Source organism: Mesoplodon bidens (genome assembly GCF_964165515.1).
Source record: "Mesoplodon bidens genome assembly, chromosome: 3".
NCBI classification, from domain to species: Eukaryota; Metazoa; Chordata; class Mammalia; order Artiodactyla; family Ziphiidae; genus Mesoplodon; species Mesoplodon bidens.
The window spans coordinates 56,810,938-56,828,895 of NC_138178.1; the positions used below are offsets into that span (position 1 = coordinate 56,810,938).

At 38.5% G+C, this 17,958-nt stretch overlaps 1 protein-coding gene across 2 annotated transcripts in view; it reads right to left on the reverse strand.

Annotated features, from left to right (window-relative positions):
• AAGAB (alpha and gamma adaptin binding protein) overlaps nucleotides 1–17,958 on the reverse strand; it is a 78,181-nt gene that overhangs the window by 34,107 nt on the left and 26,116 nt on the right. For both annotated transcript variants that reach the window (XM_081229011.1, XM_081229010.1), the window contains exon 5: nucleotides 8,118–8,201. In XM_081229011.1, coding sequence (XP_081085137.1) covers nucleotides 8,118–8,201 — 84 coding nt within the window. The remainder of the gene's footprint in view (nucleotides 1–8,117; nucleotides 8,202–17,958) is intronic.

Sequence of the window (17,958 nt, forward strand, 5' to 3'; positions counted from 1 at the left end):
AGAGCATTTTTTTCAGAAAATACCTTTGACCATAATTCCAAAGTAATAAAGTATGTTCAGTCCAGCTTCTAAATTTATAGCTATAAATGTCAATTACAAGACAGTACTTTAATGTATAAACTTGGGCGACAGATTTTTCAAAAAGTGATTGAAGCCAAGTAAGCTCTCCTGAAAATATTTCTCATAAATATAATAAGCACCACTGAATATAATTTTATTCCAAATTGATCCAGTTTATGTACCATACCTTAAATGTATTTTTATAGTGAAGACAGTCTACAGCAATGCCTCATCATGACAAATTCTCAACAGTGATTTGCTGAATGAATGAATGAATGGGAAGAACCAAGCCTCAAACGGAGTTTCTTTTGGTAACAGGGAGATGACAACATAGGCTAAAATCTATTTTTTCTAGACCCATCATGGCCTTAACCTGACTGCTACTGCAACAGAATAAAATCTAATATCCTTGCAATTCACCATAAGAGATATATTAGGTTCCCCCTAGAAAGAATAAAGTGAGAAGGAGGAAAGACAGAGGGAAAGGGGAGGAAGTAATACCTTTCTAAGCCAGAAGGAAATTCTCCAATGATGATTTGGGTTAGATCAGATCTCAGGCAAGCTTAAGGGCCCCATCTCACTTTACACTCAAGCATCAATGGAAAATTGAGATGAAATATTCTACTTCTATAAAACCGATCTTCCACTTGGCCCTTTATCTCAAGGAAGATGGGGTAAGCTCACTTAAACATGATTTTTCTCATTGCTTTCTGCAGTGCTTCACCTAGCGTAACATACTTGTTGAGGCAGCCAAGTGCTACAAAAGAGAAAAACACTACACAGGCAGCAATTCCTGAAGAAATATGTTATGGATTGAATTACGTCCTGCCCCCACAAATTCATATGTTGAAGTTCTGACCTCTCATACTTCAGAATGTTACCTTATATGCAGATATAATTAGTTAAGATGAAGTCATGTTGAGGTAGGGTAGGCCCTTAATTCATTATGACTATTACCCTTACATAAAGAAGACATGAACAGAGACAGGCACACAGGGAGAATGCCATGTGAAGACTGGAGTTATGCTACTATAAACCAAAGAACTACCAGAAACTAGAAGAGAGACCTGGGACAGATACTTCCCTAACACCTTCACAGGGAGCACAGCCCTGCTGACACCTTGAGTTTGGACCTCTGGCATCTAGTACTGTGAGACAATAAATACCTGCTGTTCTAAGCCTCCAGTTGGTTGTACTTTGTTACTGCAGCCTTGAGGAAACTAATACAGACAATAAGAGGCTAATGTGCACCAACTAAACTGACCCCCTTCAGACTGCACTTCAGATCCAGCTTCTCACCCCATGGCTACTGCCACCACATTAGCCCAGGCCCCAGTTTTGAGCTGTAGTCACTGTTGCCTGGTGTCCTGACTTCAGGCTCTACCTGCACCTGCTTCAACTGCCAAACCCACCACGACAATAACCTTTCAAAAATGCCAACTTCTTTGCATCACTCTCTTGTTAAGAAATCTCAGATCGGTTCAAGATGGCAGTGTAGAAGATGTGCGCTCACTCCCTCTTGCAAGAACACTGTAATCACAACTAACTGCTGAACAATCATTGAAAGGAAGACACTGGAACTCACCAAAAAAGATACCCCACGTCCAAAGACAAAGGAGAAGCCACAATGAGACAACAGTAGGAGAGCTGCAATGAGACGGTAGGAGGGGAGCCATCACAAATCAAATCCCATAACTGCTGTGTGGGTGACTCACAAACTGGAGAACAATTAAACCACAGAAGTCCACCCACTGGAGTGAAGGTTCTGAGCCTCATGTCAGGCTTCCCAACCTGAGGGTCCAGCAATGGGAGGAGGGATTCCCAGAAAATCAAACTTTGAAGGATAGCAGGATTTGACTGCAGGACTTCGACAAGACTGGGGGAAACAGAGACTCCACTCTTGAAGGGCACACACAAAGTAGTGTGTTCATCAGAACCCAGGGGGAAGGAGCAGTGACCCCACAGGAGACTGAACCAGACCTACTTGCTAGCACTGGAGGATCTCCTGCAGAGGCAGGGGTCAGCTGTGGCTCACTGCAGGGACAAGGACACTGGCAGCGGAAGTTCTGAGAAGTACTCCTTGGTGTGAGCCCTCCCGAAGTCTGCCATTAGCCCCACAGAAGAGCCTGCAGCTCCAGTGCTGGGTCGTCTCAGGCCAAACAACCAACAGGGAGTGAACTCAGCCCCACCCATCAGCAGACAAGCAGATTAAAGTTTTAATGAGCTCTGCCCACCAGAGCAACACCCAGCTCTACCCACCACCAGTCCCTCCCATCAGGAAGGTTGCACAAGCCTCTTAGATAGCCTCATCCACCAGAGGGTAGACAGCAGAAGCAAGAAGGACTATAATCCTGCAGCTTGTGGAATGAAAACCACATTCACAGAAAGACAGACAAAATGAAAAGGCAGAGGACTATGTACCAGATGAAGGAACAACATAAAACCCCAGAAAAACAACTAAATGAAGTGGAGATAGGCAACCTACCAGAAAAAGAATTTAAAATAATGATAGAGAAGATGATCCAGGACCTCAGCAAAAGAATGGAGGCAAAGATTGAGAAGATGCAAGAAATGTTTAACAAAGACCTAGAAGAATTAAAGAACAAACACCTAGAAGAATTAAAGAATAAACAAACAGAGATGAACAATACACTAACTGAAATGAAAAATACACTAGAAGGAATCAATACCAGAACAACTGAAGCAGAAGAACAGACAAGTGACTTGGAAGACAGAATGGTGGAATCCACTGCCACAGAACAGAATAAAGAAAATATAATGAAAAGAAATGAAGACAGCCTAAGAGACCTGTGGGACAACATTAAACGTACCAACATTCACATTATAGGGGTCCCAGAAGGAGAAGAGAAAGAGAAAGGAGCTGAGAAAATATGTGAAGAGATTATAGTTGAAAACTTACGTAACATGGGAAAGGAAATAGTCACCCATGTCCAGGAAGCGCAGAGAGTCCCAGGAGGGATGTATCGAAGAAGAAACATGCTGAGACAGACAGTAATCAAACTGACAAAAATTAAAGACAAAGAAAAATTATTAAAAGCAAAAAGGGAAAAATGACAAATAACATACAAGGGAACTCCCATTAAGGTTAACAGCTGATTTCTCAGCAGAAACTCTGCAAGCCACAAGGGAGTGGCACAATATATTTAAAGTGATGAAAGGGAAGAACCTATAACCACGATTACCCAGCAAGGATCTCATTCAGATTCGACAGAGAAATCAAAAAGGTTTACACTCAAGCCAAAGCTAAGAGAATTCAGCACCACTAAACCAGCTCTACAACAAAAGCTAAAGGAACTTCTCTAAGTGAGAAACACAAGAGAAGAAAAGGACCTACAAAAACAATTAAGAAATTGGTAACAGGAACATACATATTGATAATTACCTTTAATGTGGAAGGATTAAATGCTCCAACCAAAACACACAGGCTTGCTGAATGGATACAAAAACAAGACCCATATATATACTGTCTACAAGAGACCTGCTTCAGACCTAGGGACACATACAGATTGAAAGTGAGGGGATGGAAAAAGATATTCCACACAAACGGAAATGAAAAGAAAGCTGGAGTACCAATACTCATATCAGACAAAACAGACTTTAAAATAAAGAATGTAACAAGAAACAAGGAAGGACGCTACATATTGATCAAGGGATCAATCCAAGAAGATATAACAATTATAAATATATATGCACCTAACATAGGAGCACCTCAATACATAAGGCAAATGCTAACAGCTATGAGAGAGGAAATCGACAGTAACACAATAATAGTGGGGGACTTTAACACCTCACGTACACCAATGGACAGATCATCCAGACAGAAAATTAATAAGGCAACATAAGCTTTAAATGACACAACAGACCAGATAGATTTAATTGATATTTATAGGATATTCCATCTGAAAACAGCATATTACACTTTCTTCTCAAGTGCACATGGAATATTCTCCAGGACAGATCACATCCTGGGTCACAAATCAAGCCTTGGTAAATTTAAGAAAGGTGAAATCATATCTTTTTCAACCACAACACTATGAGATTAGAAATAAATTACAGGGAAAAAAAACAAGAAACACAAACACATGGAGGCTAAACAATACATTACTAAATAACCAAGAGATCACTGAAGAAATCAAAGAGAAAATCAAAAAATACCTAGAGACAAATGACAATGAAAACAGGATGATCCAAAACCTATGGGATGCAGCAACAGCAGATCAAAGAGGGAAGTTTATAGCCATACAATCCTACCTCAAGAAACAAGAAAAATCTCAAACAATCTAACCTTACACCTAAAGGAACTAAAGAAAGAAGAACAAACAAAACCCAAAGTTACTAGAAGGAAAGAAATCATAAAGATCAAAGCAGAAATAAATGAAATAGAAACAAAGAAAACAATAGCAAAGACCAATAACCTAAAAGCTGGTTCTTTGAGAAGATAAACAAAATTTATAAACCTCAGCCAGACTCATCAAGAAAGAGGGAAAGGACTCAAATCAACAAAATTGGAAATGAAAAAGGAAAAGTTACCACGGGCACCGCAGAAAATCAAAGGATCCTAAGAGACACTACAATCAACTCTACGCCAGTAAAATGGACAACCTGGAAGAAATGGACAAATTCTTAGAAAGGTATAACCTTTCAAGACTGAACCAGGAACAAATAGAAAATATGAACAGACCAATCACAAGTAATAAAATTGAAACTGTGATTAAAAATCTTCCAACACACAAAAGTCCAGGACCAGACAGCCTCACAGGTGAATTCTATCAAACATTTAGAGAAAAGCTAACACCCATCCTTCTCAAACATTTCCAAAAAACTGCAGAGGAAGGAACACTCCCAAACTCATTCTATGAGGCCACCATCACCCTGATACCAAAACCAGACAAAGATACTACAAAAAAAGAAAATTACAGATGAATATCACTGATGAATATAGATGCAAAAATCCTCAACGAAATACTAGCAAACAGAATCTAACAATACATTAAAAGGATCATACACCATGATCAAGTGGGATTTATCCCAGGGATGCAAGGATTCTTCAATATACGCAAATCAATCCATGTGATACACCATATTAACAAATTGAAGAATAAAAACCATATGATCATCTCAATAGATGCAGAAAAAGCTTTTGACAAAATTCAACACCCATCTATGATAAAAACTCTCCAGAAAGTGGGTACAGAGGGAACCTACCTCCACATAATAAAAGTCATATATGACAAACCCACAGCAAACATCATTCTCAATGGTGAAAAACTGAAAGCATTTCCTCTAAGATCAGGAACAAGACAAGGATGTCCACTGTCACCACTATTATTCAACATAGTTTGGAAGTCGTAGTGACGGCAATCAGAGAAGAAAAGAAATAAAAGGAATACAAATTGGAAAAGTAGAAGTAAAACTGTCACTGTTTGCAGATGACATGATACTATACATAGAAAATCCTAAAGATGCCACCAGAAAACTACTAGAGCTAATCAATGAATCTGGTAAAGTTGCAGGATACAAAATTAATACAGAAATCTCTTACATTCCTATACACTAACAATGAAAGATCAGAAAGAGAAATTAAGGAAACAATCCTATTCACCACTGCAACAAAAAGAATAAAATACCTAGGAATAAACCTAAGGAGGTAAACGACCCGTACTCAGAAAACTGTAAGATAATGATGAAAGAAATCAAAGATGACACCAACAGACGGAGAGATATACCATGTTCTTGGATTGGAAGAATCATTATTGTGAAAATAACTATAGTACCCAACGCAATCTACAGACTCAATGCAATCCCTATCAAACTACCAATGGCATTTTTTACAGAACTCGAACAAAAAATCTTAAAATTTGTATGGAGACACAAAAGACCCCGAATAGCCAAAGCAATCTTGAGAGAAAAAAATGGAGCTGGAGGAATCAGACTCTCTGACTTCAGACTATACTCTGAAGTTACAGTAAATAAGACAATATGGTACCAACACAAAAACAGAAATATAGATCAATGGAACAAGATAGAAAGCCCAGAGATAAACTCTCGCACCTATGGTCAACTGATCTATGACAAAGGAGGCAAGGATATACAATGCAGAAAAGACAGCCTGTTCAATAAGTGGTGCTGGGAAAACTGGACAGCTACATGTAAAAGAATGAAATTAGAACACTCCCTAACACCATACACAGAAATATACTCAAAATGGATTAAAGACCTAAATCTAAGACCAGATGCTATAAAACTCTTAGAGGATGACAGGAAGAACACCCTTTGACATAAATCACATAAATGATGTATTTATTTGACATAAATAAAAGCACCTCCTAGAGTAATGGAAATAAAAGCAGAAATAAACAAATGGGACCTAATGAAACTTAAAAGCTTTTGCACAGCAAAGGAAAGTATAAACAAGATGAAAAGACAACCCTCAGGATGGGAGAAAATATGTGCAAATGAAGCAACTGACAAAGGATTAATTTCCAAAATATATAAACAGCTCATGCAGCTCAATATTAAAGAAACAAACAATCCAATCCAAAAATGGGCAGAAGACCTAAATAGACATTTCTCCAAAGAAGACAAACAGATGGCCAAGAGGCACATGAAAAGCTGCTCAACATCACTAATTATTAGAGAAATGCAAATCAAAACTACAATGAGGTATCACCTGTTAGAATGGGCTTCACCAGAAAATCTACAAACAACAAATGCTGGAGAGGGTGTGAAGAAAAGGGAACCCTCTTGCACTGTTGGTGGCAATGTAAAGTGATACAGCCACTATGGAAATCAGTATGGAGGTTCCTTAAAAAACTAAAAATAGAATTACCATATGACCCAGCAATCCCACTACTGGGCATATACACTGAGAAAACCATAATTCAAAAAGACACATGCACCCCAATGTTAACTGCAGCACTATTTACAATAACCAGGTCATGAAAGCAACCTAAATGCCCATCGACAGAAGAATGGATAAAGAAGATGTGGTACATACTATACAATGGAATATTACTCAGCCATAAAAAGGAACGAAATCGGGTCATTTGTAGAGACGTGGATGGACCTAGAGACTTTCATACAGAGTGAAGTAAGTCAGAAAGAGAAAAACAAATATCGTATATTAACACATATATGTGGAATCTAGAAAAATGGTACAGATGAACCGGTTTACAAGGCAGAAATGGAGACACAGACGTAGAGAACACATGTACGGATGGACACCAAGGGGGAAAGCAGGGAGGGGGTATGAATTGGGAAATTGGGATTGACCTATATACACTAATATGTATAAAATAGATAACTAGTAAGAACCTGCTATATAAAAACTAAAGAAAATTCAAAAGAAAAGAAATCTCTAATGACTCACTGCTTCCTATAAGAAAAAGCCCAGATTCTCCTGCCTCGAATACAGGCCTCTCTCTCCTAAGCTATCTCCAACTGCTAGGTGAGAGACTCCTAGTGACTAGAACATACAACCATTATTCTTGATGCCATGCTTCCTCTACTGTTTGCCACTCTCCCACTTCACCAACCCAAATCTAGACCATCCTGTGAAGACGACTGCCAAGACCTGCTTTTGCCTTGAAACTCTCTCTCTCTGTACTCAAGCCCACAGTAAAGGCCACATCTCTGGCCTCTCTGCCTTTGCTACTTGCATCAGTCATTCTGTGCTCATCAAAGACTGCCTTGCACAGTTACGCAGCATTTTAAAAGTGTACACTTTGATTCCTCAGCTAGACTATGAGCTCCTTAAGGCTAGGATTCATGTTTTACAATTTTGGGGGTATTTCTCAAAGCCAAAGACAATGCCAGGCATATTATAGGCAAGTTCTAAATTCTTGTTAACTATTAAACATATATCTTTAATTCTTAGAAATGTTTCTTTTGGCTCTCTCTTCAACTGGGGACTTAAAATTGAACAAATCCACAGATTTCATATAATCCTAATGCTTCCATATATAACCAAATAATTTAAAACTTACAAGGAACAGGAGGAAAAAGCTCCTCAGGACTTTCAGTCCCAAGTTACTTACCATTCTTCATCACTACATTGGACCAGACATTGGCATTCAAGGCTTGAACAATTCGCTTTACTCCTGTAGATTCTGGGAAGTCATCTAATCAGGGAGGAAAAATATATATATTTATGCATGCACTTATACATACACATATATATATACACACTCATCCCTAAATATTCATGAAGGAATAGCTCCAGGACCCCTCTCCCCACTGTGGATACCAAAATCTGCAGATGCTCAAGTCCCTTATATAAAATGGCATAGTATTCGTATATAGTCTACCCACATCGTCCCATTTTTTTTTCCTCCCGTATACTTTAAATCATCTCTTAAATACTTAAAATACCGAATACTATGTAAATTTTTTGGAATTTTCTGGAATTTTTCTTCCAAATATTTTCAGTCTGCTGTTGGTTGAATCCATGGAAGCAGAACCCTTGGATACAGAGGGCTGACCGTATATGTATATATAGCCCACAAGCCACACTTTTAAACAACTCTGGGTTAATTATCTTGCTCATTTAGTTGTTACTTCACATTGTAACTTAAGTAAAAAAGGGAAAAAATTAAGGAAATACAAAGCTTAGAGCTCCTGTTAAGAATATTCTAGAAACTGGAGAGTGATCAAGATGGCGGAAGAGTAAGACATGGAGCTCACCTCCTTCAACAAATACATCAAAAATATATCTACAGGTGGAACGATTCTCACAGAACATCTACTGAACACTGGCAGAAGACCTCAGACTTCTGAAAGGGCAAGAAAATCTCCATGTTACCACGTAGGACAAAAGAAAAAGAAAAAGAGAGAGAGAGAGAGAAAGGAATCAGGACAGGACGTGCACCCCTGGGAGGGAGCTATGAAAGAGGAAAGGTTCCCACACCCTAGCAAGTCCCCTCACTGGTGGGGAGATCAGCCAGGATAGAGGGGGAGCTTCGGAGCCTTGGAGGAAAGTGCAGCAACTAGCTGCAGAAGGCAAAATGGAGGGAGACCTACACAGACAGTCAGTATGGCTGCCCTGCACTCCCCAGCCTGAGACGTGCATCCGTCAGTGCAGGCAGGGGCTGGGTGCTGGAGCTTTGGAGGTCAGACCCAGGGAGAGGACTGGGGTTGGCTGCATGGAGATAGCCTGAAGGAGCTGGAGTGTGGTATGGCCACAACCAAGGGTGTACATGGAAGAAGCCTGGGCCCACCATAGAGGTAAGGTGCCACTGTTGGGGGGCATGCAAGGAGAGGGGGCGACCACTTTAGGAGCCTCCTTCCCCATGTGCATGGTATCACATGACAGGACACAGCCTACACGAGCTCTGAGGGCAGGCATGAGCTGCCACAGGCACTGAGAGATCCAGGAGCAGGCGCCAGTTGCTGCCCCCACCACTGTGGGATCCAGAAGCACACATGAACCACCGTCGTGGGCCCTGGGAGTGGGCACCAGCCACCGCTGCCATTGCAGGCTGTTATCCCTTTGATAGGGAGTGCACAAGAGCTGCAGCATCTGCACAGCCCCTATCAAGGGGATAACAGCCAGCACATGCTGAGGAAAGATGCAGAAGGCATCCATATGAAAAGCAGCCCTTGCACCAAAAACATTACACCCACACAAGCTACACAGGGATGCTCCTGCATATAAATAGCCTTCCAAGATCACAGTAGATAACTGTTTTTCCTAAACTCACAGAGTAAGAGAAATATAGATAAAATGAAGAAGCAGAGAAACCACTCCCAGTTAAAAGACCAAGAGAATCCCCCTAAAAACCAAACAATGAAACAGCCTCTTCAGTGTAACAGACACAGAGTTCAAAAAGGAGGTAATGAAAACACCAAAGGAATTAAGAAAGGCTACAGAAAGAAATGCAGATTACTGTAAAAAGAAACTAGAAACTATAAGGAGGAGCCAAGAAAAATTAGAAAATTCATTTCCCGAGATTAAAGCTGAGCTAAAGGCAGTGACTAGCAGAATGAATAATACAGAAGAATGAATAAGTGATCTGGAAGATAAAATAATGAAAATCACCCAATCAGAACAGCAGACAGAAAGCCAAATGATAACAATATAAAAAGACCCACGGGATAATATAAAGCGTGTCACTCTATGCATAACAGGGATTCCAGAAGGAGAAGAAAGAGAAAAGGAGATTGAAAAGGTATTTGAAGAAATTATGCCTGAAAATTTCCCAAACCTAAAAAAGGAAACAGTTATCCAGATACAGAAAGCACAGAAGGTCACAAACAAAATGAACCCAAACAGACCTACACCAAGACATATTACAATCGAAATGGCAGAAGTTAAACATAAAGACAGGATTCTAAAGGCAGCAAAACAAAGAGTTAATTACAAGGGAATCCCCATAAGGCTATCAGCTGATTTCTATACAGAAGCACCACAGGCCAGAAGGGAGTCGAAAAACATATTCAAAATCTTGAAAGGGAAAAATCTGCAATCTACAATGCTCTACCCAGCAAAATTATCATTTAGAATAGGAGAGATAAAGAATTTCTCAGAGAAGCAAAAACTAAAAGAATACAGCAATACTAAACCTAACCTAAAAGAAATATTCAGAGGTTTCCTCTAATTTGAAAAGAAGCAAGAAGATATAGGAAAGAGGAAATCACAATTGGAAAGTAAATCACTTAAATAAGCCAGTACACAGATAGAAAAAAAATTTTTTTAATCAATTTGTGAAAGAGATGATAAATGCAAGGAAGAGCAAAAGGATAAACATAAAGATATAAAAGAGGACATCAAAATCATAAAATGTGGGAGAGGAGAGTAAGAAAATGTAGATTCTTTTTTTTCAGAATGCATTTAAGCCTATAAGACTGTCAGTCTAAAGCAAGCAGATATAGTAAGGAGTTAACATTTGAAAACAGGGTAACCACAAATCAAAAACATACAATAGGGCTTCCCTGGTGGCGCAGTGGTTGAGAGTCTGCCTGCTGATGCAGGGGACACGGATTTGTGCCCCGGTCTGGGAAGATCCCACATGCCGTGGAGCGGCTAGGCCCAAGAGTCATGGCCGCTGAGCCTGCGCATCCGGAGCCTGTGCTCCGCAACAGGAGAGGCCACAACAGTGAGAGGCCCGCGTACCGCAAAAAAAACAAAAACAAACAAAAAAACCCTACAATAGATTCACAAAAACCAAAAAGAAGAGAACACAAACATAAAAGAAAATCATCAAACCATAAAATGAAAAACAAAAAAGAAAGGGACAAAGAAGAAACACAGCATCAACTGGAAAACAAGGTTTAAAATGGCAATAAATACATATTTATCAATAATTACCTTGAATGTCAATGGACTAAATGCTCCAATCAAAAGACAGAGTGGCAGACTGGATAAAAAAACAAGTACGATATGCTGCCTACAAGGCACCCACTTTAGGGCAAAGGACACAGATTGAAAGTGAGGGTATGGAAAAAAGACATATCATGCAGACGGAAATGACAAGAAAGTGAGGGTCGCAATACTCACGTCAAACAAAACTGACTTTAAAACAAAGGCCATAAAGAAAGATAAAGAAAGACACTATATAATGACAAAAGGATCAATAAAAGGAGAGGATTTTACACTCATCAACATATATGTACCTAATATAGGAAAACCCAAATACCTAAAACAAATACTAACAGACATAAAAGGAAAAATTGATGGGAATACAATAATAGTAGGCGATTTAACACCCCACTCACATCAATGGACAGATCTTCTAGACAGAAAATCAATAAGGCAACAGATATCCTAAATTATACAATAGAACAGTTAGACTTAACTGATATTTTCAGGATTCAAAAAACCCAGAATACACATTCTTTTCAAGTGCACATGTAATATTCTCTAGGACTGATGACATACTAGGGCACAAAACAATAGAGCCAGATTCACCACAAAGAAAAGAGAGAGAACCCAAAATAGAAAAAAAAATCAATATTAAAAAAATAGAAAAAAATCAATAAAACGAAGAGCTGGTTCTTTGAAAGCGTAAACAAAAGTGACAAACTTTTCTTTGTGGTGAGTAGCCAGACTCACCACAAAGAAAAGAGAGAGAACCCAAATAAACAAAATAAGAAATGAAAAAGGAGAAATATCAACCAAGACCACAAAAATACAAAACAACCATAAGAGAATACTATGAACAATTATATGCCAACAAATTCAACAACCTAGAAGAAATGAACAAGTTTCTAGAAACATACAGCCCATCAAAATTTAATCAAGAATATGACAGATAATTTGAAACGACCTATCATTAGAAGTGAAATTGAATCTGTAATTAAAAGAAAAAAAAAAACTCCCTACAAACAAAAATCCAGGACCAGATGGCTTCACAAGTGAATTCTACCAAACATACAAAGAACTTTTACCAATCCTCAAACTCTTCCAAAAGACTGAAGAGGAGGGAACACTCCCGAAGACATTCTATGAAGCCACTATCACCCTGATACCAAAACCAGACAAAGATACCACCAAAAAAGAAAATTACAGGCTAGTATCTTTAAGGAATATAGAAGCAAAAATTCTCAACAAAGTATTAGCAAACTGAATCCAACAAAATATACAAAAGATCATACACCATGACCAAGTGGGATTCATCCTAAATTCATAAGGATGGTTCAACATATGCAAATCAATCAATGTGATACACCACATCAACAACAGACAAAAACCACATGATCATCTCAATAGATGCAGAAAAACCACCTGACAAAATCAACATCCATTAATGATAAAAACTTACCAAAGTGGGTATAAAGGGAACATATCTCAACACAATAAAAGTTACTCATGACAAACCCACAGCCAATATACTCAATGATGAAAAGCTGAAATCCTTCTCTCTAAAATCTGGAACAAGGATGCCCAGTCTCACCACTTCTATTCAACATAATATTGGAAGTCCTAGCCACAGCAATCAGATACGAAAAAGAAAGTGTATCCAAATTGGAAGGGAAGAGGTAAAATTGTCACTATATGCAGATGACATACTATATATAGCAAGCCCTAAGAACGCCACACAAAAACTACTAGATATAATAAATGAATTCAGCAAAGTAGCAGGATACAAGATTAACATTCAGAAATCAGTTGCATTCCTTCACACTAACAATGAAATATCAGAAAGGGAATGGAAAAAAAATTCCTTTTAAAATTGCACCCCCCCCAAAAAATGGAATACCTAGGAATAAACCTTATCAAGGAGGTGAAAGACTTATATGCTGAGAACTATAAAACATTAATAAAGGAAATAAAAGAGGATTCAAAGCGATGGAAAGATATCCCATGCTCTTGGATAAATTAATATTGTTAACATGGCAATACTACCCAAAGCAATTTACAGATTTAATGCGATCCCTATCAAATTACCCATTACATTTTCCACAGAACTAGAACAAATAATCCAAAATCTTATTATGGAACCATAAAAGACCCAGAATTGCTAGAGCAATCCTGAGGAAAAACAACAAAGCAGGAGGCATAATTCTCCCAGACTTCAGAAAATACTAAAAAGCTACAGTAATCAAAACAGTGTGGTATTGGTACAAAAACAGGCATACAGATCAATGAAACAGAGTAGAGAGCACAGAAATAAACCCACACAACTATGGCCAATTAATCTTCGACAAAGAAGGCAAGAATATACAATGGAGAAAAGACATTTGCTTCAGCAAGTAGGACTGGGAAAGTTGGACAGCTGCATGCAAATCAATGAAGCTAGAACACACCCTCACACCATACACAAAAATAAACTCAAAATGGCTTAAAGACTTAAATATAAGACATGACACCATAAAACTCCTAGAAGAGAACATAGGCAAAACATTCTCTGACATAAATTGTACCAATGTTTTCTTAAGTCAGTCTCCCAAGGCAATAGAAATAAAAACAAAATTAATCAAACTTACAAGCTTTTGCACAGCAAAGGAAACCATAAAAAAAATGAAAAGACAACCTACGGAATGGGAGAAAATATTTGCAAATGATGCAAGAGACAAGGGCTTAATCTCCAAAATATATAAACAGTTCATACAACTCAACAACAAAAAAACAAACAACCCAATCGAAAATGAGCAGAAGACCTAAACAGACATTTCTCCAAAGAAGACATACAGATGGCCAGTAGGCACGTGAAAAGATGCTCAACATCACCAATTATTAGAGAAATGTAAATCAAAACTACAATGAGGTATCACCTCACACCAGTCAGAATGGCCATCGTTAAAGTCTACAAATAACAAATGCTGGAGAGGATGTGGAGAAAAGGGAACCCTCCTACACTGCTAGTGGGAATGTAAGTTGGTACAGCTACTATGGAAAACAGTATGCAGGTCCTTCAGAAAACTAAAAATAGAATTACTATATGATCCAGCAATCCCACTCCTGGGAATATACCTGGACAAAACTATAATTCAAAAAGATACATGCACCCCTATGTTCACAGCAGCACTGTTCACAATAGCCAAAACATGGAAACAACCTACATGTCCATCAACAGATGAATGGATAAAGAGGATGTGGTACATATATACAATGGAATACCACTCAGACATAAAAAAGAACGAAATAATGCCATTTGCAGCAACATGGATGCAACTAGAGATTATCATACTAAATGAAGTAAATCAGAAAGAGAAAGACAAATACTACATGATATCATTTACACGTGGAATCTAAAATATGGCAGAGATTTCCCTGGTGGTGCAATGATTAAGAATCCACCTGACAATGCAGGGGACATGGGTAGCCCTGGTCCGGGAAGATCCCACATGCCACAGAGCAACTAAGCCCGTGCACCACAACTACTGAGCCTGTGCTCTAGAGCCCGCGAGCCAAAACTACTGAAGCCCGCACTCCACAACTACTGAAGCCCTCACGCCTAGAGTCCATACTCCGCAACAAGAGAAGCCACCACAATGAGAAGCCCATGCACCGCAATAAAGAGTAGCCCCCACTCGCCACAGCTAGAGAAAGCCCACGTGCAGCAATGAAGACCCAACCCAGCCAAAAAAAAAAAAATTATAAAAATAAAAAAAAAATTTAAATAAAATATGGCATAAATGAACCTATCTACAAAACAGAAACTGACTCATAGACATAGAGAACACACTTGTGGTGACAAAGGGGCATAGGGATAGGGGAGGGATGGACTGGGAGTTTGGGGTTAGTAGATGCAAACCATTACTATAGAATGAACAAACAACAAGTGCTACTGTATAGCACAGGGAACTATATTCAATATCCTGAGATATTTTCCATAATGGAAAAGAATATAAAAAAGAATGTATATATATATATATATATATATATATATATATATGTATATATACATGTATAACTGAATCACTTTGCTGTACAGCAGAAATTAACACAACATTGTAAATCAACTATACTTCAATTTGAAAAAAGAATATTCTAGAAACTAAAACAATTAAATAAATACACAGTATAAAAGGTTTATACAGTAAAGTCAACCCCATTACCTCATGAATGGAATCCACTCATATTCCCCTGAAAATGTTAGTTTCCATCAATTACACAACTTAGTTTAATTAGTTTAGTATGGGTACTATTTTGCTTCTGGACTTTAATTGATACTACTCAAAATGACAGGGCAGTAATCCCAGTTAGTATACCAATAATAAGGTGGTATTCTTAGCTATAATGTACCAATAGATATGAGTGTGTGCAAAGGAAATGGAAATCCTTCAGCTAATGAATATTGTAAGACTGCATATGGAAAATAACAGCAGAAATAGTTTTCATGTGGTTTAAAGAGAAAAGTCTCCTAAGAGTTTACAGAGCACAGTCCATATAGAACCTGTCTCTAGTGGCCTGGCCCAGTCCTGGTGGCCTGGCCCAGTCCTGAGTGGTTTAAAAGGAAGAGCACAGAATTAGAAGTCAGAAGATCTGAATGTGAGCCCAGGCTCTATAACTTATTAGCTATTCGATTAAGGGCAAATCACTCATGCTATTCTCAAAGAAAAGTGGGGATGACACCACTATGTACACCTCTCCCATAGAAAAGATACACTGGAACTAATAATTTACTGGTGTAACTAACCCTCCCCTCTAGACTGAAAACTCTTTGAAGGCAGGAGTCATGTCTCACTGAGTTCTCACTCACTACTTATTCTCACTACCTAAACTAACATGGTGCCTGAAAGACACAGTAACTCATGAACTGATGAATCATTTAAAGAATACCACCCTACCAATCTAACAGAAATATGGGAAGGGCTAAACTGAAAATACTCAACAAAGATGAGTTTATCACCATCAGTGTTTAAGTGAAGAAATAAAAGCTATGTTTATCTTAACTATGAATGGTTCAATTCTTGAAAGAATAACTAATACTTCAGATGATATAACCAGGAACCAAAAATATGATCTGAAATAAAGAGCTAGAATCAATAAGTTGAATTTAATACAAAGAAGCATAAAGTCTCATACTGATGTTTGAATAACACATGCCAATAAAGGATGAGGGTATATGGCTTGGGAACAGTTTGCATTAAAACATTCTGGGAAGGTTTTAGTTAACTTACATAAAGATGATATGTTGAAATCTATTTTAAGGTTAAGCTGAATTAGGGAATTCCCTGGCACTCCAGTGGTAAGGACTCCACAATCTCACTGCCACGGGCCCCAGTTTGATCCCTTGTCGGGAAACTAATATCCCACAAGCTGTGCGGCATGGCCAAAAAAGAAAAAAGAGTCTTATATACAAGACACAAAATCATAATAAAGGAACAAGATTGAATAATTTAAAATAAAAGATTAAGCTGAATTAATACAAGAACACTACTCAGACAGGGGCAAGGAGAAGCACAGTGGTATAAGGGAGCAGAGATTCCAAAATAAAAACAGATAAAATAAATGACTCAAATGTTGACCCTCAAGGACAACGGGAAGAAGAGAACATTCTAATGCCAGAAGTAAGCAATCACACACATGCTCACATACACAAAACAGGCACAAGTTTAAGGAGTCCTAGAAAAACATGGAAGAGAAACTATACTTATTAATTTTCAATATTCTTTAAAATGTACAGGAAGGGGCTTCCCTGGTGGCACAGTGGTTGAGAGTCCGCCTGCCGATGCAGGGGACACGGGTTTGTGCCCCAGTCTGGGAAGATCCCACATGCCACGGAGCAGCTGGGCCCGTGAGCCATGGCCACTGAGCCTGCGCGTCCAGAGCCTGTGCTCCACAACGGTAGAGGCCACAACAGTGAGAGGCCCGCGTACCGCAAAAAAAAAAAAAAAAAAAAAAAAAGTACAGGAAGAAAAATCAGCCTTTTGCTTTCATTTTTGTCCTCTTCTTCTCAGGCAGGGCTTTATTCCTGAAGGTAACAACATTTGCAAAACTTCTAAATAAGGCAGGATATAGAAAAGTGTTTCTTAATTTCTTTTTTAAAAAAATATATGTTTCACATAATAATTACTTTTAGCCTCTCTATGCACTTTAATTCATGTTGGCTGCCCTACTTAGAACGTCTTTTACAACAACTGGCATCTTGCTACCAGTCCTCTAAGTCCAGTACCTTCTCCATTTCTTCCCCATGGAGCTGCTGACATGTGAGATTTCACACACCAATGCGTTCTCTGAACTTCTGAAGATAAATAACCTCTTCTGTCTCTGAAACACCATAGCTCCAATATACATATTTTTATAATACTTATGATGTTCCACTTGGTAATTCAATTGTTTGTATACCTGTTTCATCTCTTATACCAGATTATAAGGTTTTGGTGGGCCAAAACCCATCTTAGCTTGGTAGATTCCACAGCAGCTAGCATAGTTGTACTTGGAAGAAAAGATGAGAAGAGGAATGGGGGAAGGGGGAAAAAGAGGCGGAATAA